The following is a 19,793-nucleotide window of genomic DNA, read 5'->3' on the forward strand; positions in this document are numbered from 1 at the left end:
CCACTAAACCATGTCCCCTAGCACCACGTCCAGCCTTTCCTTGTACACCCCCATGGATGGTGATGCCACCACCTCCCTGGGCAACCCGTCCCAGTGCCTGACTGCTCCTTTCTGAGAAGAAATGTCTCCTCATTTCTAACCTAAGCCTCCCCTGGCACAACTTGAGGCCATTCCCTCTAGTCCTATCACTAGTTACCTGTGAGAAGAGGCCGACCCCCAGCTCCTCACACCTTTTTTTCAGGTAGCTGCAGAGAGCAATAAGGTCTCCCCTGAGCCTCCTCTTCCCCAGACTAAACAACCCCAGTTCCTCAAGCTGCTCCTCACAAGACTTGTGTTCCAGGCCCTTCACCAGCTTCGTAGCCCTGCTCTGGACACGCTCCAGGGCCTCGATGTCCTCCTTGTAGTAAGGGGCCCAAAGCAGAACACAGTACTCGAGGTGCAGCCCCACCACCCAGGACGTAGCTTGAGAGATGGGACCCAAGAGCCCTAGTGGACAACAGGATGAATGAACATGAACAAGCATTAAGCCTCTGCACTGATTGGACACCACCAGGCTATTCTGGTAAATGCATAGCCAGTAGGTTGAGGGAAGTGATTCTTCCCCTAGTTGTTACTTGCGAGACCACATATGGAATGGTGTATCTAGATCTGGGCTCCTCAGTGCAGTAAAATAAAAATAAAAATTAAACACTCCCTAGCCTAGTGGAAGGCCACCAAGATGCTTAAAGGGTTGGACCACACAATGTACACTCAGAAGATCAAAGAGCTGGAGTTGTTCAGCTTTGGAAGTCCAAACAGCTGGCCTCAGCTGAAGCTGAAGAGCCTGGCTCTTCTGAGAGGTGCATACTGAAAGGACAAGAGGCAACAGATAAGTTGGCACATCAGAAATCCCAAAGAGTAGGAAAAGAATCCCCTTAAAGAAAGTGGGACAGTACGGATTGTCCAGGGGAACTGCAGAATCTCCATCTTTGGAAATTTTAAAAATTTAACTGCACAAGGCCCTGAATAACGTGATTTATGTCAAAACTGTTTTGCCTTTGAGCAGAGAGTTGGTCCAGCTGACCTCCAGAGGTTCTTTCCAGTCCTCACCATTCTACACTCCTGTGATTCTGCTGGCTTTCACTGCTGCTAGTACTGTGGCACACAAAATTTGGTGTACCAACAAGACTTGTGAAAGAATCCAGAGTGTGAACAGGAAAAGAAGCTGAGAGAATGCAGAGACCATTTTCTAGAGCAAATCATGAAAGCTTAGGCAGCAAGCACACAACAGCATCAGTGGTTCTCCCATGCAAAATTTATTACTTTGTTCATGCTGTGAACTAATTTTGCAGTCTGAGAAGGAAATGCACTTATCCAAATGCAAATCAGAAGCTTTGGCACAAGACTGGGAGGACCAATGCAAATTTACAGGAGGCAGCAGTAGATGAGTATTAGCAGATTTCATGTCAGAGAGGATGTGCTATTGTCTGACTTATTTGAGCCCAGAACGTTACATCACACAAGGGAGAGGAATCACATGAATTTTATTTTCAAATGTTTCTGAGATGTTTCAAATGTTTTGAGATGTGTGAGATGAGATGGCACGGATTTAAGCATGTAACAGTAGGTTGTAAATCTACATAGCTCCATTTCTGGTCAGAAAATCACAGGAATACTTCTGAGTTCAAAATATAATGGAAACATTATGAACAATTTTAATACAGTTCCAGCAAAATTCTTTACGCAATCAGCACTGCAGTTAATACATTTTATTTATATATATAATGAGATATGTATTTTGATATCTATAAATATATATATATATTGTATATATTTCTTGTGTGTAATCAAATGAGGTTCCAGCTGAGGAATTACCAGTTTTATCATCCTTGTGAAGTGTTACAGACAGAATAATACTATGTACTCTACCAATATTTAACGATCTTTGAAAAAGTAAATCTACATAGAGAGATGTTGTGGGTGTTACACAGATGTCAGTTATACAGATAGAGTTTCTGTTTTCTCATAAAGTTGAACAGATAGGGAATAGATAATCAATGCATGGAACTAACTTGAAGAAAACACAGGCTACAAGAAGGCAAGCTCAGAGAAACCCTGAAGCAATGTAGTATCTGCAACATGCTGAATCATATGATTTGGTTCATGTATCACATAACACGACCTAACTCAACGTGCAGGAGAACTTTCCAACACTATCCTTTTACTACAGAAAAACATTTCTGAAGGTTTCATGCAGCTCAGTTTGTATGCATAGATACCAGAGATTATCTCTTACACATGCATTTGCAAAAACAGGAAGTCCAGCAGAAGAAAAATATCAACTTAAAATGTAGACACTAGATGGACTGCCCAGTCCCAGAATACGATGGCATTCTGACATTTGAGTTAAAATTCCTAAAATGTGAAAATATCATCACCTATGATTCAGGTTTCTTCATTAATCTAGGAAGGACAAGGAATGCGAGATAGCAAGGGTGTTTAATGACAGCTTTTGATTTACTACTTGAAAATGGCACTATAACCTTTAAACAAACGAAGCTTCACTTTCTGAAAGGGCAGAGTGTTTGGATCAGTCACTGACAGCTGGCAGCAAGAATGTGGCTGAAGGTTACAAGTGCTGGTGAAAATGGAATAAATACCTAACTAGAAGTACAAAACTGGGGGTGGCAAGGCAAGCTGTCCTTCCTTAAAAAAAGTGTCATATCCAGGTTATTTCCTTGGAAGTTAAAAAGAACATGTATCAGGCAGTTCTGGGGTGTGCATATATGAGGAATAGAGGAATAAGAATGCAATAGAGTGAAATTTGACTATGTCTGATCTTTAAGAATAAATCACTGAGTGGCTGCTATGAAGTATGGTAAGTCGAAAGTTGCTGCTGTGGGCAAAGGTCTAGCCAGCAGTGAAGCTGAAGTACAGCCAGGAAGTGCTGTAATCTCACACCCTCCCAAAACCAAACAAAAAGCACAACAGAAATACTGAGGTAGGTATGCATTAAGTAAAGGTGTCTGGGGAACACAAGCTGCTGGGCAACTTGTGGAAGGAGCAAAAACTAGGACTCAACTTCAGACAGGCTAACATCTCCTCCAGAGAAAAGAAAGACAGATATATTTTGTTTTCCACAGATAAAATTAATAGAATATACAGAAAGAGAAAGTAGCTTTCCTCTGACTCACAGAGGAGTCATCCTTGACCTAATGAAAGTAAGCCTGAACGTACCCAAATTGAAAAATTTTATTTTTCCATTTAATAACAATGACATATATTTCACAGCCCAGAAGAGGGCCACAAAAATGATCAAAGTGCTGGAACATTTCTCCCATGAAAGCAGGCTAAGAGATTTGGTATTATTTAGCCTGGAGAAGAGAAGGCTCCAGGGAGACCTTAGTACAGCCATTTAATACAAAAAAGGGGCTTAAAAGAAAGATGGAGAAAGATTTTTTACCAGGGCCCTTAGTGACAGGACAAGATATAAGGGTTTTAAACTAAAAGAGGGTAGATATAGGCTTTATATAAGGAACAAATTTGTTATGATGAGGGGGGTGAGATACTGGAATACGTTGCCCAGAGAAGTTGTGGATGCCCTCTCATAGGAGTTGTTCAAAATCAGGTTGGATAAGGAAACCTGAAGTTGTGACAGATGTCCCTGCCAAAGAAGGGCATTGGGTTAGCTGGTATTTAAAGGTCCCTTCCAACCCAAACCATTCTATGATTCTATGTACCTTGTTTATACATGCAAGACATTCTGTCCTAAATTTTGTGGGCCTACTTCATGCTCCGCTTGGAAAAAGTTGATTGTTTTATACCTCCCCATCACTATGCTTAACAGAATGACAGCATTAAAATTGAAAATGAAGCCAAACCTTCTCTGGTGGCTGCAACGACCTGGCAAGTAGTAGCCTTAAAGAAGCCAAGAGAAAATAAAAGGGGAAATTAGCTCATTAACTCAACATAAAAACTAAATTTCTAAGATTTCTCTTGGCATGCAACATTTCACCTGTGTCACTGACAAGAAGTAAGGAACACAGAATTACAATCATGACAGGCAGTAATGCCATAATGTATTTCTGTTGATAACTGTACAGCACCTTCAGTGACATAACAAAATGTAAGGGAAGAAATTAGAAATGTTAATTTTGCAAGAAGTTCCTCTTAATCAATACAACTCTAAGATAGCAGAATTGCTTAGTTAGCAAATGCTTGAATACGAAATGTTAACAGCAGCTTTCCAGGAAGTCTCTTCAAGACTTTAGCTCAAGCACAAATGACATGCCTGTAGCAGAAGTTCCTTCTATTGTACAGATGTTTGTTGCCATTACACCATGGAAGTTCACCATCCTCCAAAACATCAGCAAATGATCATAATAGAGGTTTCCAATCTTTGAGTGGTGCTGGATAATGCATAGGATGTTGTTGATCAGTTTACGGAGTTAAGGCTTCTGGACTGTATCAGACCTGTTGATGGAACCATTCCCTATGCAGCATGGTCTTCCTTGAAAACCATTCTTCATTCCCTTTTATTCTTGACAATAGATTATCAACAATTAAATATATTTTGTGCATAAAATTGTCACTTAATTATTTAATTTTCCTTCTCCAAGAAGATAAATCAGATAACAGGCTATGATAGTACCTGTGTGGGAGACAACCTGAAAAAGGCACAAGCCACTAAGACATGATTCAACACTTGGCAAATCTCAGATGGCAAAAAAGAGACTTGGAAGAAGAGACTTGGAAGAATTTACTCAATCTGGTGTCATAGCCTAGATGACAGACAAGGAAAAGAACAGGGAAGATTTATTACACCAAGACCATCCTGGAAACATCAAGCTTCTTCTCTAAAATTAGCAGGCTGATTTTTGTTCTCAGAGGACTATGAAATTCCTCTCATTGTTTTTGGAATTAGATATTACGTTATGCTTTCCTGTCCCATGAATACTCAGAAAAAAAAAAAAAAAAAAACAACAACAACAACAACAAAAAACAGTTTAAACAGAATCCTAACAGTTGACTAAAGACTGAAAAAGAGTGGTAATACTTACATGCCCCATGTGATAAAAACATGCTCTACTTTGGTTCCATGTTTTGGAAAAAATGGCAAGAAAACAGAATAATAAGTCATGGTGGCTTTTACTCATTTGGGCAGCTGAACTCCACTACAACTGCTCTCTCACTCTCCTTCCTCAAAGGGAAAGGGGGAGAAAATAGGATGGAAAGGGCTCAGTGGCTGAAATAAGGACAGGGAGATCACTCAACAATTCGAGTCATGGACAAAAGAGACTCAGCACAGGAAGATTAACATAATTTATTGCCTACCACTTTCAGACTAGAACAGTGAGAAACCAAAAAGCAAATTAAAACCACCTTCCCTCCATCCACCCTCTTCTACCTCCTCCCCCCAAGCAGCGCAGGGGAATAGGGGCTGTGGTCAGTCCTTGAGGCTGCATCTCCGCTGCCCCTTCACGGTCCCTCTCTGCCCCTGCTCCCCGTGGGGTCCCTCCCACGGGATGCCGTCCTTCCTGAACTGAGCCTGCGGGGGCTGCCCACAGGCAGCTCTTCAAGAACTGCTCCCACACGACTCCGTAACCCGGGGTCCGTCCCCCAGGAGCAAACTGCTCCAGCATGGGTCCCCCACGGGCAGCAGCTTCCCCCAGACCCCCTGCTCCTGCATGGGCTCCTCTCCACGGGCTGCAGCTCTGGCCCGGGGCCTGCTCCTGCGGGGGCTCTCCATGGGCCGCAGCCTCCTCCAGGCCACATCCACCTGCTCCACCGGGGGCTCCTCCACGGGCTGCAGCGTGGAGATCTGCTCCATGTGGGACCCATGGGCTGCAGGGGGACAGCCTGCTCCACCAGGGGCCTCTCCACAGGCCACAGGGGAACTGCTGCTGTGTGCCTGGAGCCCCTCCTGCCCTCCTGCTGCACTGACCTGCGGGGCTGCAGGGCTGGATCTCTCACATATTCTCACTCCTCTCCCAGCTGCTGTTGTGCAGCAGATTGTATTTTTTTTTTTTTTTTTAATCTTTCTTCAATCTTAGTCTTTCAATCTGCTCTCCCGGAGGCCCACCCAGCATCGCCCACTGGATCGGCTGTGGCCAGCAGCAGGTAGGTCCCTTTTGGAGCTGGCTCTGATCTAACCTGGGGCAGCTGCTGGGCTCTGCTCAGAGAGGCCCGCCCCTGCAGCCACCCTGCTTCCAAATCTTTGCCGCATGAACCCAATGCATAAGTGAAAGCAGGTGATAAAAAAGTTTCTTGCATATCAGACACATGAAGAGGCATCTTCTGCAAAGTGGTAACAGAAGCAGAATATACCAAACTCTTACAGTACAAGCAATTAATAAATTTTAACTCCGAAATGAGCTAACACTTGAATTTCAGCTTGAAACTATGCGTTGAGCTGAATATCAATTAATGTCTCACCTGAGATGTAAACTTTTCAAATTAAAATAAGCCTCCTATAAGGCATTAAGCCTACTAGTAATGACTTGCAGTAAATTTGAATCAGGGTCTATTCAAATCCCCGGGAATATGGTTAAAAAATGCCCTTCTCAAAGCATTATTGTGAAATAATTGATTAAATTGACTAAAATTGTCATGATTATTGCACCATTTTGCGCAATTTTTAAAGATTCATGTAACATGGATAAAAAACACTTGCTTTACTTTGTATTATAGAGTACTTAACTCACAAAATGGCCCTGACACCTTTCTGCAGCTGCCTCAGGCCACCTTTCTGCCTGGAGGAGGGATGCAAGCTCCAGATTCCCTGAATAGACCACTCACCAAAGGTCTGTCAGAACCTTTTGACAATAAAGCTCATCCAGACATTTGCTACAGCTCTTCAGATGCTGAGAAAAATGAGAATAGACAAGAACTCATTCCTTAACCTAAGACAAGGACCTACCATTCCATAAATTAATACTACTCCCAACTCCTCTTCCAACACCACAACAGCAACAGGCTTCAGCAAGCGTGGGTATACTGTTCCCTTCAGCTGATACTTCCAATGGTTTCCAAAAAGACGTAAGATACTGGTTCAACTTTAAACTGCATAAAATGGCAAGGACAGTAAGAATCTGATTTTCTTTCTGTTTTTTCCTGTACCTGATCAGAACTTCTTATGCTGGTACAAATCGTGGAGAAGTAATATGAAAATCAGAAACTGGGCTCTTTTTCTTTTGCCTGACTTGTTCTAACAAAAATAAATCAACAAAACTACCAACCCACCATCTGCATTAATTCTGATCAGTTCCCCAGCCTGGTTCAAACAAACCACACACACCTGAATTGGACAAGACTGAAACAAATCACAGGTTTCTGATTCTTTCAGCTGCAATGCCAATGCATTACCAGCTTCAAAGGTCTAGAAAATTCTCACTTCAAAACATTTTTATTTTTTAAAAGGTGTAAATCACAGAAGGTATGCACCACTACTTTTCATTCTCTCCCAGGCAGTACTGAAACACAAGTTACATTGGTAAATTCTTCAAAGAGATGAATGATTTCACAATGTGTGAACCAAAATTGTCAGCTCTTACACATTTTTGGTTTGTTCTCTCCCTCAGCCTCCAAAGTACAACAGATAAGGGTAAAGTGAAAACTCTTAATTAACTACTGTGAATTTAAAGACTTGTATATCTGAAAGTGACAGATTTTTAAAAACACATCTGAGGTCTGAGGTCTCTTTATCTATTATTTGTCTATTTCAACCGAAAACTGTCAGCTGACTTAAAAAAAAAAAAAAAAGGGCAGTAATAAAACTGTGAACCAAAGAAGATGATTGTGTTTCTGCCACTGCTAGTAGCACGGCTGTCACGTCAGATGCTTAGTAATATTTAACACAGCAACGGGAGAGAAGCTGGGGTAGAAGAAGCAGCATCAGTCTTCAGAAAAGGGAACAGACAGCAAGGATATTCAGGGGCTGAAGAAAAAAACAAAAAAAAGCACATACATTTTCCAAGATTTAATTGTTTTCCCTTAGTTGCTATTATGAATGCCTCATGCACTGGTGCCACTGGTCCTTGCAGAAAATGTTTCTCATTTTGTCTTACTGCAAAAATAGTATTCTAATGCATAGGCAGATCTGAACAGCTCATAAAAATTACTATCATTTAAATCACTTACATATTTGCTGCAAAGAGGTCTTTTCCTCTCACATCACACTTACAATACACAGTTGCAGGTAACAAAATAACTTAAAATCCTGTTCCTGACCTTTTATTTTAAAAATATTCATTTTAACTTAGGACTAAGAAAAATCCCAAGGTATGCCTCCACTTCTAACCTGCTGTTTCTTATTTATTCTGTATTCAAGCTATGGAGATCTGCAAAACTTCACAGAGAAGCACTGAACTCCAAACATAAGAACTCACTACAAAGGACTACACCAGCAACCACTTATTTGAGAGGAACAAATGGAAATTCAAAGAAGTCCTAGAGCAATGGAGAGCAGACTCATAATTCTTACTGGAAATGAATCAAAAGAGGAGTGGCTGATGGACTGCATTCACAGTAACCTTGACACATGCACATTTTTTTTTAGTTTCAACAACAAAGAGTTATCCCAAAAAGTCTTACTCACAGCAACTTATGTTTTAAAGCAAATAATCCACTATTTGTACAATATTTTATGTACATATATACACGGAGGAAAAACATTTTAAGAAGATAAAGTACAGTTACTCTTAAGTTAAAGTCAAAATGTAGTTAACTCTGATTGTAACAGTCTAACATTTTCACATGCTCAATAAACACTAAAATCCTGTCAACAATTAATTTGCGCAGAATCAAACATATACACAAAGGTTCAAAAAGGCACCCACAGATTTTAAGGTACAATAATTAAATTTTAAAATCAACAGGAGATGTCTGTGCTAGGTTAAATAAGACTTTACATACAGTGTTTACATTTTGCAAAATTCTTACTTCATAATACCTGGGATATGTTTTGCAAATTACTTCACAGCACATACTCAAATATTTAACATAGAAGGATTTTTCTAACTGTAGTTGTAAAAATTACACTCTACAGTCAGTATTTTCCAGTACATTTTCATCAATATAGCAACTCCCTAAAATGAAACATCTCCATAACAAATGGTCCTTCAAAGCCTTCTGAATACAAAAAGTCAGAGGTACAATAATTAGTAAAAAAAAATCAGCAATGCATTTCTGACCACTCAGCTCCTACAACTACAATCACATCAATGTCATTGTTAAAAGGCCACTTGCAACTTACATCTATTTAGGAAATTATCAATATTCTTGTTCTTCCTCAGCGCTGGGTAATCCAGATCAAGGACCAAAGAATTCAAGCCATCCTGAAAAGAAATAAGAATACGTTAACTGAGTACTAAAGTAATAATTACTACACCACTGAGATACTACACTGAGACTGGTTGTATGTTATTTAAACATGCATTATATTCCTAGCAGGAAAATAAAACAAGCTCTCAAGTATGCTTATACACCACTCACCCCAAGCAGCACACAAAACACAATGACAGGTTCCAGGCTGGTCTAGAAACAGTGCAGATACACTACCACTAATTAGCGGCACTGGGACTTAAACTGAAGGAGTAGTTTTAATCTTAACCAGTAAGCAATCTTAATGCTTAAAGACGGATTTAATTATCCACATTATTATTTTGATCACATTCTCTCTACCTTCTCATTCTGGCTGTTCAAAATCTGATAGCATCATTTTGCTCTTGGGAGGAAGGCATGACGGTTCACCACATAATTCAAGCTCACAAAACGATACTGCTTAATTTTTAGGTGAGTCAAAAAAAGAAAGCAGAAGCCTGTGAACCACTCTGCTAATCAATGCTTTCATCAACTATCAGTGCTGCCATCTCCACAACCGAGACCTCTCAGAACAGCAAAGAACAACATCACCAAAATCTGACCTAAAAATAGTCTTTTAAACACCCACTTCCAGGGCTTAAACTCAATTCCACCTTTTGGCAACCTAGAAGAATTTTACAGATTATTCTCCAAAACACACAGCCTTTTCCAGTAACACAAGGACAAATTAAAATAAAAATTAGTTTCAGACACTAGGAGCCAGAGACTGAATCATACTCAGCATCTCCAGCGTTGTGCCTCAACTGCCAGTTTTGTTCACTGCTCAAAGAACAAAACCCTGAGATTGCTTCTTAAGGTCTCTGAACTTAAGCACGGCACAAAGATTTTAGCCAGAGACCACACCATGTTCATTAATAAGCAACTAACAGACCTGCACAGCCTTTCTGACTTCTTAACTAGACGACACACATAAATGAGGCTATAGAATCATAGATATAGCTACCAATCCACTTGTTTATTTTTAAATATGCCTGGTAAGGGATTGTTTCTGTTGCAATTCTCACTAAAATTATTATCATCATCTCTAATAATATATCTACCTGGATAGTCTTAAAGGCAGGGCCCAAGATTATTAGATGCCCACCAAATGCCAGCCTGTGCTAAATATGCATATATACAAATAAGACTCATCTGTAGAGATGTCACTTTTCAGTTTCACCACATAAAAACATTAATGATTAAGCACATTTTCAAAGCTGAGACTTTCAATTGCACTGTTTTTATATTTTATCTTACTTGTTTTGCCTCCTAGCAAATGAAAGTGTCTTGGGAAACCTTGCTAGCAGCCACGAGACCATTTATGGAAAACAGGAGTTGCTGAAGGAATTACAGATGTATTTGTGTGATTTCCTATACAGATGACTAAAGGTCAGAGTCTACAAGCTTGCCTTTCCTCTTGGTTTAATTGGTGTGAAAACATAATTAGCATCTCATTAGGATCATCTGTGGGGTTCCTAACTGGACTACATTTATTGTATTTGACGTAATCATAAAACATCAGACTCACAGACGCATTAAAACATTGCATGAAGCATAAAACTTCATCAAAGGCAAAAACTCTTGAAAGGTCATCCCAACAAGTAGGAAATCAAGCAAAGGAAGCAGGAGGCCTGCCTGGATGAGGAAAGAGCTGCACTCAGACATGAAAAGAAGTGAGGGCAGGTGACCCAGGAGGACAGAGCTGATGTCCCATCCATCATGCAGGGACAGTGTCAGGAAATCCAAGGCTGACCTGGAGGTGAGGGAAGGGGATGGAGAAAATGCTCCTGAAAACCATTTCCAAACACATGAACAGCAAGGTGATCGATCAGTAATAGTCAGCATGGATTTATGAAGGGGCAATCACACTTTACCAAGCTGATAGCCTTCTGTAATGAGGCAATTAGTTTGGTGGATAAGGGGAAAACAGTTGATGTTGTTTACCTCAACTCTGTAAGATATTTAGCATTGTCTTCCACTGCATGCTTATAAACAAGCTGACAAAGCATGGGTTACACAAGTGGGAGGTGACAGGACTGAAGACTGGCTGAAAGACTAGGCCTAGAAGACTTTGATCAGTGGCAGAAAGTCCAGTTGAAGGCCAGTCACTAGTGGTACACCCCAAGGCTCGATACTGGGGCCGGTAATGTTTAACATCTTTATTAATGACTTGCTGCACCCTGCAAACAAACAAAAATAAACTAGGGCACGCAGCTGACACACCAGAGGGTTGGGCTGCTATCTAAATGGACCTCAACTGCACAGCAAGAACATCAAGGAGAAATGCAGCAGGGGAGGAATAACCCCAGGCACAGGCTTCACTTTTTAGACATTTTTTATTTTTCTTTTAGACATAACTTTTTAGAACCTTTTATTAAAGCAAACATAAAAGCGTTAGTAAGCCCTAAGGGAAGGTGATTAATAATGCACAGTAACAGTCATTAATTACTTTAAGAACACTACTTATAGCCAGTACTTAAGTCTCAATCATAACTGCTACTGCAAGACCCATTAAGGAGAAAGGTGTGATGCACTAGGACATCGTACTCGTCTTTCAGAGGGATAGAAGACAGTACCTATTCTTAAGTTTGATTAAATTTTTTATGAAAGATACAGAAAACCTAAAACAAAGTAACAAAGCTGTTAAATGCTCATGAATTAGTCACTGCATGGATTGTACAGGAGTCATCCAATGACCTGGACGTAACCAGCTGACAGTATTCTGAGCACAGATGACTTCCTGCAAAATAACGTAATAGATTATGTCATTCCAAACTCTTTATTTAGCAAGTACTGCCTTCCAAAAAAGGATAACTCATTCTAGTAGACGTAGCCGAACATGTCAGCAGAAATACACACCTTTACCTTACAACATGTAGAAAAGGACCATAGTAGAGGATACGATGGAGAACAGATGGGCCATCTTCTACAATTCTACCTAGCACAAGGAAGTCCCAATTCTGATGAGCTGGTAGTCTAGCTCTAACAACACCTAACTAACAACAAATACTTACTCTATTTCTTTCTTCATGGTCTAATACCTTATATATAATTTATTTGCCATTCTTCTTTCATTGTTATTGAAACAGTATTTTAAGTATCACTAACAACTGTCTATGCATTTTAAGGGAGAAGATGTAAAAGCACTCTGTGTCAACACAAGTCAGTGAGGCACATTTCTGCCCTTCAAATGTTGGGGGGAGAAAAGAGGGGCACTCAATTGCTATTTTAATGCTTTTTAGGCAAAGGTATTTTAGAGGCTGCCCAAGTAAAACATTGTTAGTGTGCTCTAGTTATATCTTATTCACAAAGGTAAAATAATAAAGTTAGCAACATTGTAGTGAAGCTGGATTACAAGGTCCAAAAGAACCATAACTTCAAATTGAAACTGAGCTGTACTTAATTATTTTAGGTATCACCTTTTTTCCTTTGTCATTCCAATTCCAAAACTTTTTTTTTTTTTTTTTTTTTTGGGGGGGGGGGGTGAAGGGGATGCAGGGATATAAAAAAAATGAGAACCATATTTACAGATAATTTTTGATTAGCTCTGTCTCCTTGTCTCCTTTTCATGGACTGCTGGTAACAATTTTCACAAGTAGCTATTAATGAACAGAAATTTGAGAAGAGCACAACTGTCTGGTAACTATTTGGAAGTCTCCTAGCTCTTGTGGATATTACATTGGCATCAGAGAAGTGATTAGTATCAGCATAATGACAAACAGAGTGTCAATTTGTTTTTATCCCTGTGAACAAACCTTATTAGCATCTTTCAAAGGCAGGATTCTACGCTCTTAAACATAATTTTAAGGTAAGGGATTGCAAATTCTTATCAACATGTACTTTATGAAAGACTTGTGTCTTACATGTTAGCATTTTGTTAAGAAGTGTTTCCTTAAAACTTTACATTTTCATTAAAAGGCCTTGTTTACATTACTTTACACTAAAATTGCACTACTGTTAGGTTGGGTCAGAAGACTACACGGTAAAACAGAACACTCAAACCAAAGATAAGCAATCCAGGAAATGACATCTCCTCTGTCTAGGCCTCAGAGATAAGTCACTTGAACCAGGAAATATGTTATTAAAGTGATTTCACTGTTCGCTTCCTCTTTCTGCCATTACAAAAGGTTCAGAAGCTAAACAGGACAAAAATAGCAGCTTCCAAACAAACACACTGTTGACAAAGACAGCTCTCTCTGCCCACACCATTCCATTAAAAGCCTTTTGCTCTTGGCAAACAGGCTGAAACGCTCTCCCTAGATTGTCTTCCAACAGTAAAGTCCAAAGTAGATATTTTTGCACCACCATCCTACATCAGGAGAGAAGAGCTCCAGGCCACTGCGGTAGCAGAAATAGCCTCTGGGGACAATGTGGAGTTTTACTTTCTCAGAGAGCAACTTGTACTGTTACAGACCTGAATGAAATCAAGAAAAAATAGGCAAGAAAATTTCAGGAGATATAAGAACTAGTAAATGTTTGTTTTCTGTCTCTGATAAAAGGGACTGTTATAGGGAAAAATATGGTAGCTTCCAACGAGTTCAATGTTAATTGCCACCGAAGCCCTTACAGAATTAAACCATGCCATGCCAACTCTGATTTTTAAAACTAAAACAGCTATTTTAACCCGTCCAAAGTTGATACGCACATATACTTTCCACAGGATGTCAAAACAGCTTTAGCAACTTCAATTTACTTCTTATTTTCATGAGAAAAGAGTAAAACAAATCAAAACCAAAAAGTAAGAACACTCAATAGCAGCAGTATCAAATGCTTCCTTAGTATTCACAGGAAACAATTCATAACCCTGAAATATTTGGAAAAAAATCACTAAACCATTATGTGTAAGAAACCCAAAACACTCTTCCTTTCCCCTTTGCCAGCTTTCCAAATCCCCAAATAAAATTTAATAAACTATGCTGCAGTAAGAAATAAGGACAGAAAAGTCTGTCACTTCAGACTACATTTTTCTAACTTGACCTACATGCTTTTTAAAGCAGAACTTCCTAAATCTATGCATATGTGAACTCACCATCTAATGATGCTTCACCATGATTAAATCCCCACTATATTCTTCTATATGCCAAATGGACCCTTAAAGAATTTCGGTCTTTCAAGACTAATTACGTCTTTCCATAATATAGAAGTTACCTTTGGATATAAGGCTAACAGCTCAGTAACAGCATACAAAAGGAAAAAGAACCGATAGGTCATATGCAAGACAAACATACTGTGTTCCCAGGTTTATCCTACTCCACAAATCATTAGGATACCTTGTAATTCACTTTCATCTTATTAAAGCTTAATTAGTATGTGAAGTAATAATTCACATCACAATAATGCAGCCAACATTTATTGTCAGAAGGTCTTACTTTTCTAGAAGTTCTTTAACATTGTACATTAAATAACAGATTTAAGGCCAGACATGTACTGAATATATACTTTAGAAACCTAAAAGTAGTTGTTGCCACAAAATATGTATGTAAATACTTCATGGGTTGTACTTGCCATCTTATTTCTGTATGATATGGAGATAAACAAGTATTGATGCATGATTTGAATATTGTCTACAATTGAATAGATGTAGATTTTTCTTCATTTAACAAGAATGTTAAATGAACTCTCTGTGTCTGTCATTATGTGCTACATCCTACATGCACATTTTAATGGTTTTACAGTATTATGTCCAACTCTTCAATTGTAAAGATAGGACAACAACAGACTGAAAATGACTTAATCCTGAAAGACCAGCAAAAGAATAACCACAAAGCAATTTTTCAAGATGCAACAAGAACAACAGAAAGGCAAAGGTGTATAATCACTTAGAGCTCACAAGTGGAAATGACAGAAGATATTTTATGTAAGAATCATTAAAATAGAATCACAGAATATCCTGAGTTGGAAAGGATCCACTGGGATCATCAAGTCCAGCTCCTGGCTCCACACAGGACCACCCCAAAATCAGACCCTATGTCTGAGAGCACTGTCCAAACACTTCTTGAACACCGGCAGCTCGGTGCTGTGCCCACTTCCCTGGGGAGCCTGTCCCAGTGCCCGACCACCTCTGAGTGCTGAACCTTTCCCTAACCCCCAGCCTGACCCTCCCCTGTGTGGTGGTTTTATTGTGCTAGGCAGTTGAACACCACAACCGCTCTCTCACTCCCCCTCCTCAGATGAGGAGGGGAAGAAGTAAAGGAAAGAACAACTCACGGGTTGAGATAAGGATGATTTAATTAAAGAGGGGAAAAATAAATAAATAAATAAATAAATAAATATAATTAAGTAAATATTATTATTAATTAAACAATTCAACTAAAGGGAAAAAAAAGGGAAAGGGGAAGAGGAAGGGGGAAAGGGAATAACTAAACAAAACAAGTAAAGGCTATGTGGAAGTGCAGAGGAAAGAAATTACTCTCTACTTCCCACAAATGAGCGATGCTTGACCACGTCCTTGAAGCAGGGCCTCAACGCACGTAGCCGGTGTTCAGGAGGAGGACAGACGTTTTCGCAACGAGAGCCCACCCCTCCCCTCTTCTTCCTTTTTCCACCTTTTATTGCTGAGTGTGACATCATATGGTATGGAATATCCCTTTGGTTGGGTTAGGTCAGCTGCCCTGCTGATGTTTCTTTCTCACTTTTTGCCCACCCCCTAGGAGGGTCAGAGAGAGTCCTGATGCTGTGCCAGCACTTCTCAGCAGCAGACACAACACCGGTGTGATACCACTGCTGTTCTAGCTACAAGTGCAGAGCACAGCACTGTATGGGCTGCTGCAGGGAAAGTTAACATCCCAGCCAAACCCAGTACACCCTGTCAGCATGGAACAGCTCCATGCTGTTCCCTCAGGTCCTGTCGCTGTCCCCAGAGAGCAGAGCTCAGCACCTGCCCCTCCGCTCCCCTCGTGAGGGAGCTGCAGGCCGCCATGAGGCCTCGCTGCAGCCTGCTCTACTCTGGGCCGAACAAACCGAGTGATTTCAGCCATTCTTCATTGTCTTCCCTTTTAGACCCTTTACCATCTTTGTCGCCCTCATTTGGATACTCTCTAATAGTTTTATGTCCTTGTAATGTTGCAGCACCCAAAAATGCACGCAGTACTGGAGGTGAGGCCGCACAGCACAGAGCAGAGCGGACAATCCCTTCCTTCGACCAACTGGCCGTGCTGTCGTTGATGCACCCCAGGGTACGGTTGGCCCTCCTGGCTGCCAGAGCACACTGCTGGCTCATATTCAATTTGCCATCCAGCAAAATCTCCAGATCCCTTTCTATGGGGCTGATCTCCAGCCTGTTGTCCCTCACTCTGTATGTGCAGCCAGGGTTGCCCCTTCCCAGGTGCAGAATACAGCACTTGCTCTTTTTAAATTTCATATTGTTGGTGATTGCCCAGATTTCTAATTTGTCATGGTCTCTCTGCAAGGCCTCTCCATCCTCAATGGAGTCAACAGCTCCTCCCAGTACAGTATCATCTGCAAACTTACTCAAAACACCTTCTGCTCCTACATCCAAGTCATTTGTGAAAACATTAAAAAAATGGAAAATAAAAGAGAACTGGAAAATAAAAGTCCATCAGAGGTTGAGAAAAGCAAACCAAACACAGAAGGCTCAGGTTTTCCATGTTTTCTTTAATCTTTTTTTTCCTTAATGTTATACATCTAGACATATTTACAAGGGAAAAGAACAAAAGAAAACATCATACTGAACATCACTACAGATGAGAAAATGTCCTGAGAGCATCAACTGACATTCATTCTAGAATACTTAAGGGGGCTGTCCTAGTCAGTCAATATTTTTCTGAGTACTCAGGAGAACAGGAACGATCAACAGGACTAAAAAGAGCCATCCAAAGCATTACCTTCAAAGGGCAGGGGAGTACAACCTTCCAAACTATAGATCTGAATGCTCAGGGAGAGGGAGATGGAAAAAGATTTTAAGTAATTTGCAAACACCCAGAACAGGTAAGATCCACATTGCAAGTTTTTTGTATTTCTCTCTCTCTCTCTCAAAAATAAATAAATAAATAAAAAATAATAATAAAAAAATAGTATCATGCAACTGATTTCTGGCAGAACACGTGATAAAGCAAAGCATCTTACCATAGAAATAAAAGAGAAAATTAACCATTCTCATTGGAAAAATAAAGAATTATACTGTACAGGGAATCATGGAGAAAATGTCTGAAAGGTAATTATCAGGAGTTTGGTGTAAGACTTTGAAAAGTGTGTCAAATAAATTCACCTGGGTTTGTCCTGCTCCAGTTTAACAGGGTATTTTCCTTACCACAATAAAGCAAGAAAACAAGTAATTTATCTGTTAAAAGCAAACAAAAATCAGCAAGTGATACCAAGGCACGTAATTCTGAGCACATGGCTTTTATTGTGTTTTAAATAATCTCAAAGAGATATTAATTTAAAAAACATCAACTCAAGGGGTGAGCACAAAAAGAAAAGAACCCACCAACATATGCTTTTGAAAGGAATTTAATTTGCATAACATGAAAATGGGGATAATTAGTGAACAGTAAGGTAACAGTAAAAGATGCAGGGTTATAGCAGACCAGAAGTCAAATCTAGGCTGTATACACAGGAGGTTCACTGTGTAAAACCTCACAGAGGACTCATGTTGTTTATGTACTGTTATAGTCTAAACCAGAGTATTGTGTCCAACTTTGTGAATCCCTATAAGGATTGCAAAGGAGCAACAGCTGGAAAAGAACTGAGGGGAGGCTAACAAGAACAGTCAAGTGATAAGCAGGGAACTAGGGAACACTGTTGAAACCAGAGTCTTCAGTCTTAAAAAGATCAGCTTAACAGGAGACACGACATCTCTTTTCAGAATGTAGAAAGCTGTTAGGAGCAATGATGGATGGATGTTTCCCCACATTACCAGAAACACCATAAGAAATTAGCTGAGTTTGGAGGAAAAATTTAGGTTACAGATTAGGAAAAAAAATCTAAGTAGCAATAAGGACAAACTGACAATATGACATAATGAAGCAGAGAAATCTGCCTTACAAGGGTTAGACAAATAGCTGTTACAGTAGATCTATACAACTATGTATCCTACCTCTCTGAAAAAGACTGTACTACTGATCCCTAAAATCCCTTCCAAGACTACTTGGAAACTCTTCCTAAATGAGTTGAAGAAATGCTTAAAAGCAGGAACTTAAGCCAGAGAGAGAGGACTGAGAAAAAGAGTTTATCAGGAGCTGTGGACAAAGGTACAGCAATTTAATCTTTAAAATATTATTAATTTTAATAAAAACAATGATTAAATAGTTAACCATTGCAAAAGGCATGTTTTTTTCCCAAATACATTTGTAAAATTAATTAGTTGCTTCTCTGCCAAATTAGTTGTTGCTATTTTCTCTTTAAACCTTAGTATAATAAAACAGGTCTGCATGTCTTGCTAGTTAGCACTGTAGCCATGGAAAATTCAACAGTTCAGTATAATCTGTTTTCATCTGAAGTCATTGTACATTTCCATGTTCTTTAGTTAACTTTGATTTTAGAATTCTTTTTGCTTTCAAAAATTACTGTGTACCGAAGTCCAGAACTGCAAACCTGTTAAAGTAACACTGGGGATAATTTCCTATTAATTTGAATTCTCGAAGGCCTTTAATAGTAAGCTTAGCTTCTTAACAAGAGAACAAAAGCCGTATGGTGATTTCCACAGTTAACTCTCCTGCAAGCAAGCCATTTATGCATCGATTCAGAAGATTTCCCAAGCAATCAAGCAGATCAGCACAAATACTAGAACTGCAAGTAAACTATCTACAAATGCACAGAAAATGAACACAAACCTAGAATTGCTTCTCTGACACCCTGAAAAAGTGGGATTACCTACTGTTCCATAAAAATCCAAATGGAAAATGCCACATCTTATCATCTCTGTTTTCCTAAGCAGGACTTTCAAAGCCTACAGCTGTAGCAATCAGTGGTAATACAAAGAACACAGTTAAAATATCAGGGAGCTCATCTGTGGTTGAGGTAGGAGACAGATGTACAGTCTATTCTTAAAATCCTGTTTTCAACACAAGGCCGTCCTTGTTTCATATTAATTAAGGGCTCTGCTTCTCCATCAAGAAAAATGTTTCTATTTATCTTTTCTTACCCTCAAGCAGCTCAGTCTGTGAAGTGAGTTTCAGCAACAAGCCATTGCACCTTACACCACCTGAGACATTTACCCCTCAATTTCACAATGAGCTTATTTTTTAGATAAATATATTTCATATCTATTCCTTCATATATATGTTTTTACTAATCTATTTAACAATCTTGGATAATAAGATGGAAGAACCAATCTGGCAACTAAAATAACACTTATTAGAGTACATAATGAAAATTGCAACAATCTGCTTTATAGTAACTAGAATTGTAAAAAACGAGACCTGAAAGAAAAAAAAAAAATCAAGATGCCATTTAGAATCATCCTCCCCTAAAAGCAAGATTAACTAGAAGTAACA

General features: G+C 39.5%; 1 protein-coding gene across 4 annotated transcripts in view; it reads right to left on the reverse strand.

The window, feature by feature from the left end:
• The window catches only part of ROCK2 (Rho associated coiled-coil containing protein kinase 2), a 119,231-nt gene that overhangs the window by 51,647 nt on the left and 47,791 nt on the right, over window positions 1-19,793 (reverse strand). For all 4 annotated transcript variants that reach the window (XM_035323302.1, XM_035323303.1, XM_035323301.1 and 1 more), the window contains one exon: window positions 9,233-9,314. In XM_035323302.1, the coding sequence (XP_035179193.1) occupies window positions 9,233-9,314 (82 nt within the window). The remainder of the gene's footprint in view (window positions 1-9,232; window positions 9,315-19,793) is intronic.

This window comes from Oxyura jamaicensis, chromosome 3, assembly GCF_011077185.1.
Source record: "Oxyura jamaicensis isolate SHBP4307 breed ruddy duck chromosome 3, BPBGC_Ojam_1.0, whole genome shotgun sequence".
NCBI classification, from domain to species: Eukaryota; Metazoa; Chordata; class Aves; order Anseriformes; family Anatidae; genus Oxyura; species Oxyura jamaicensis.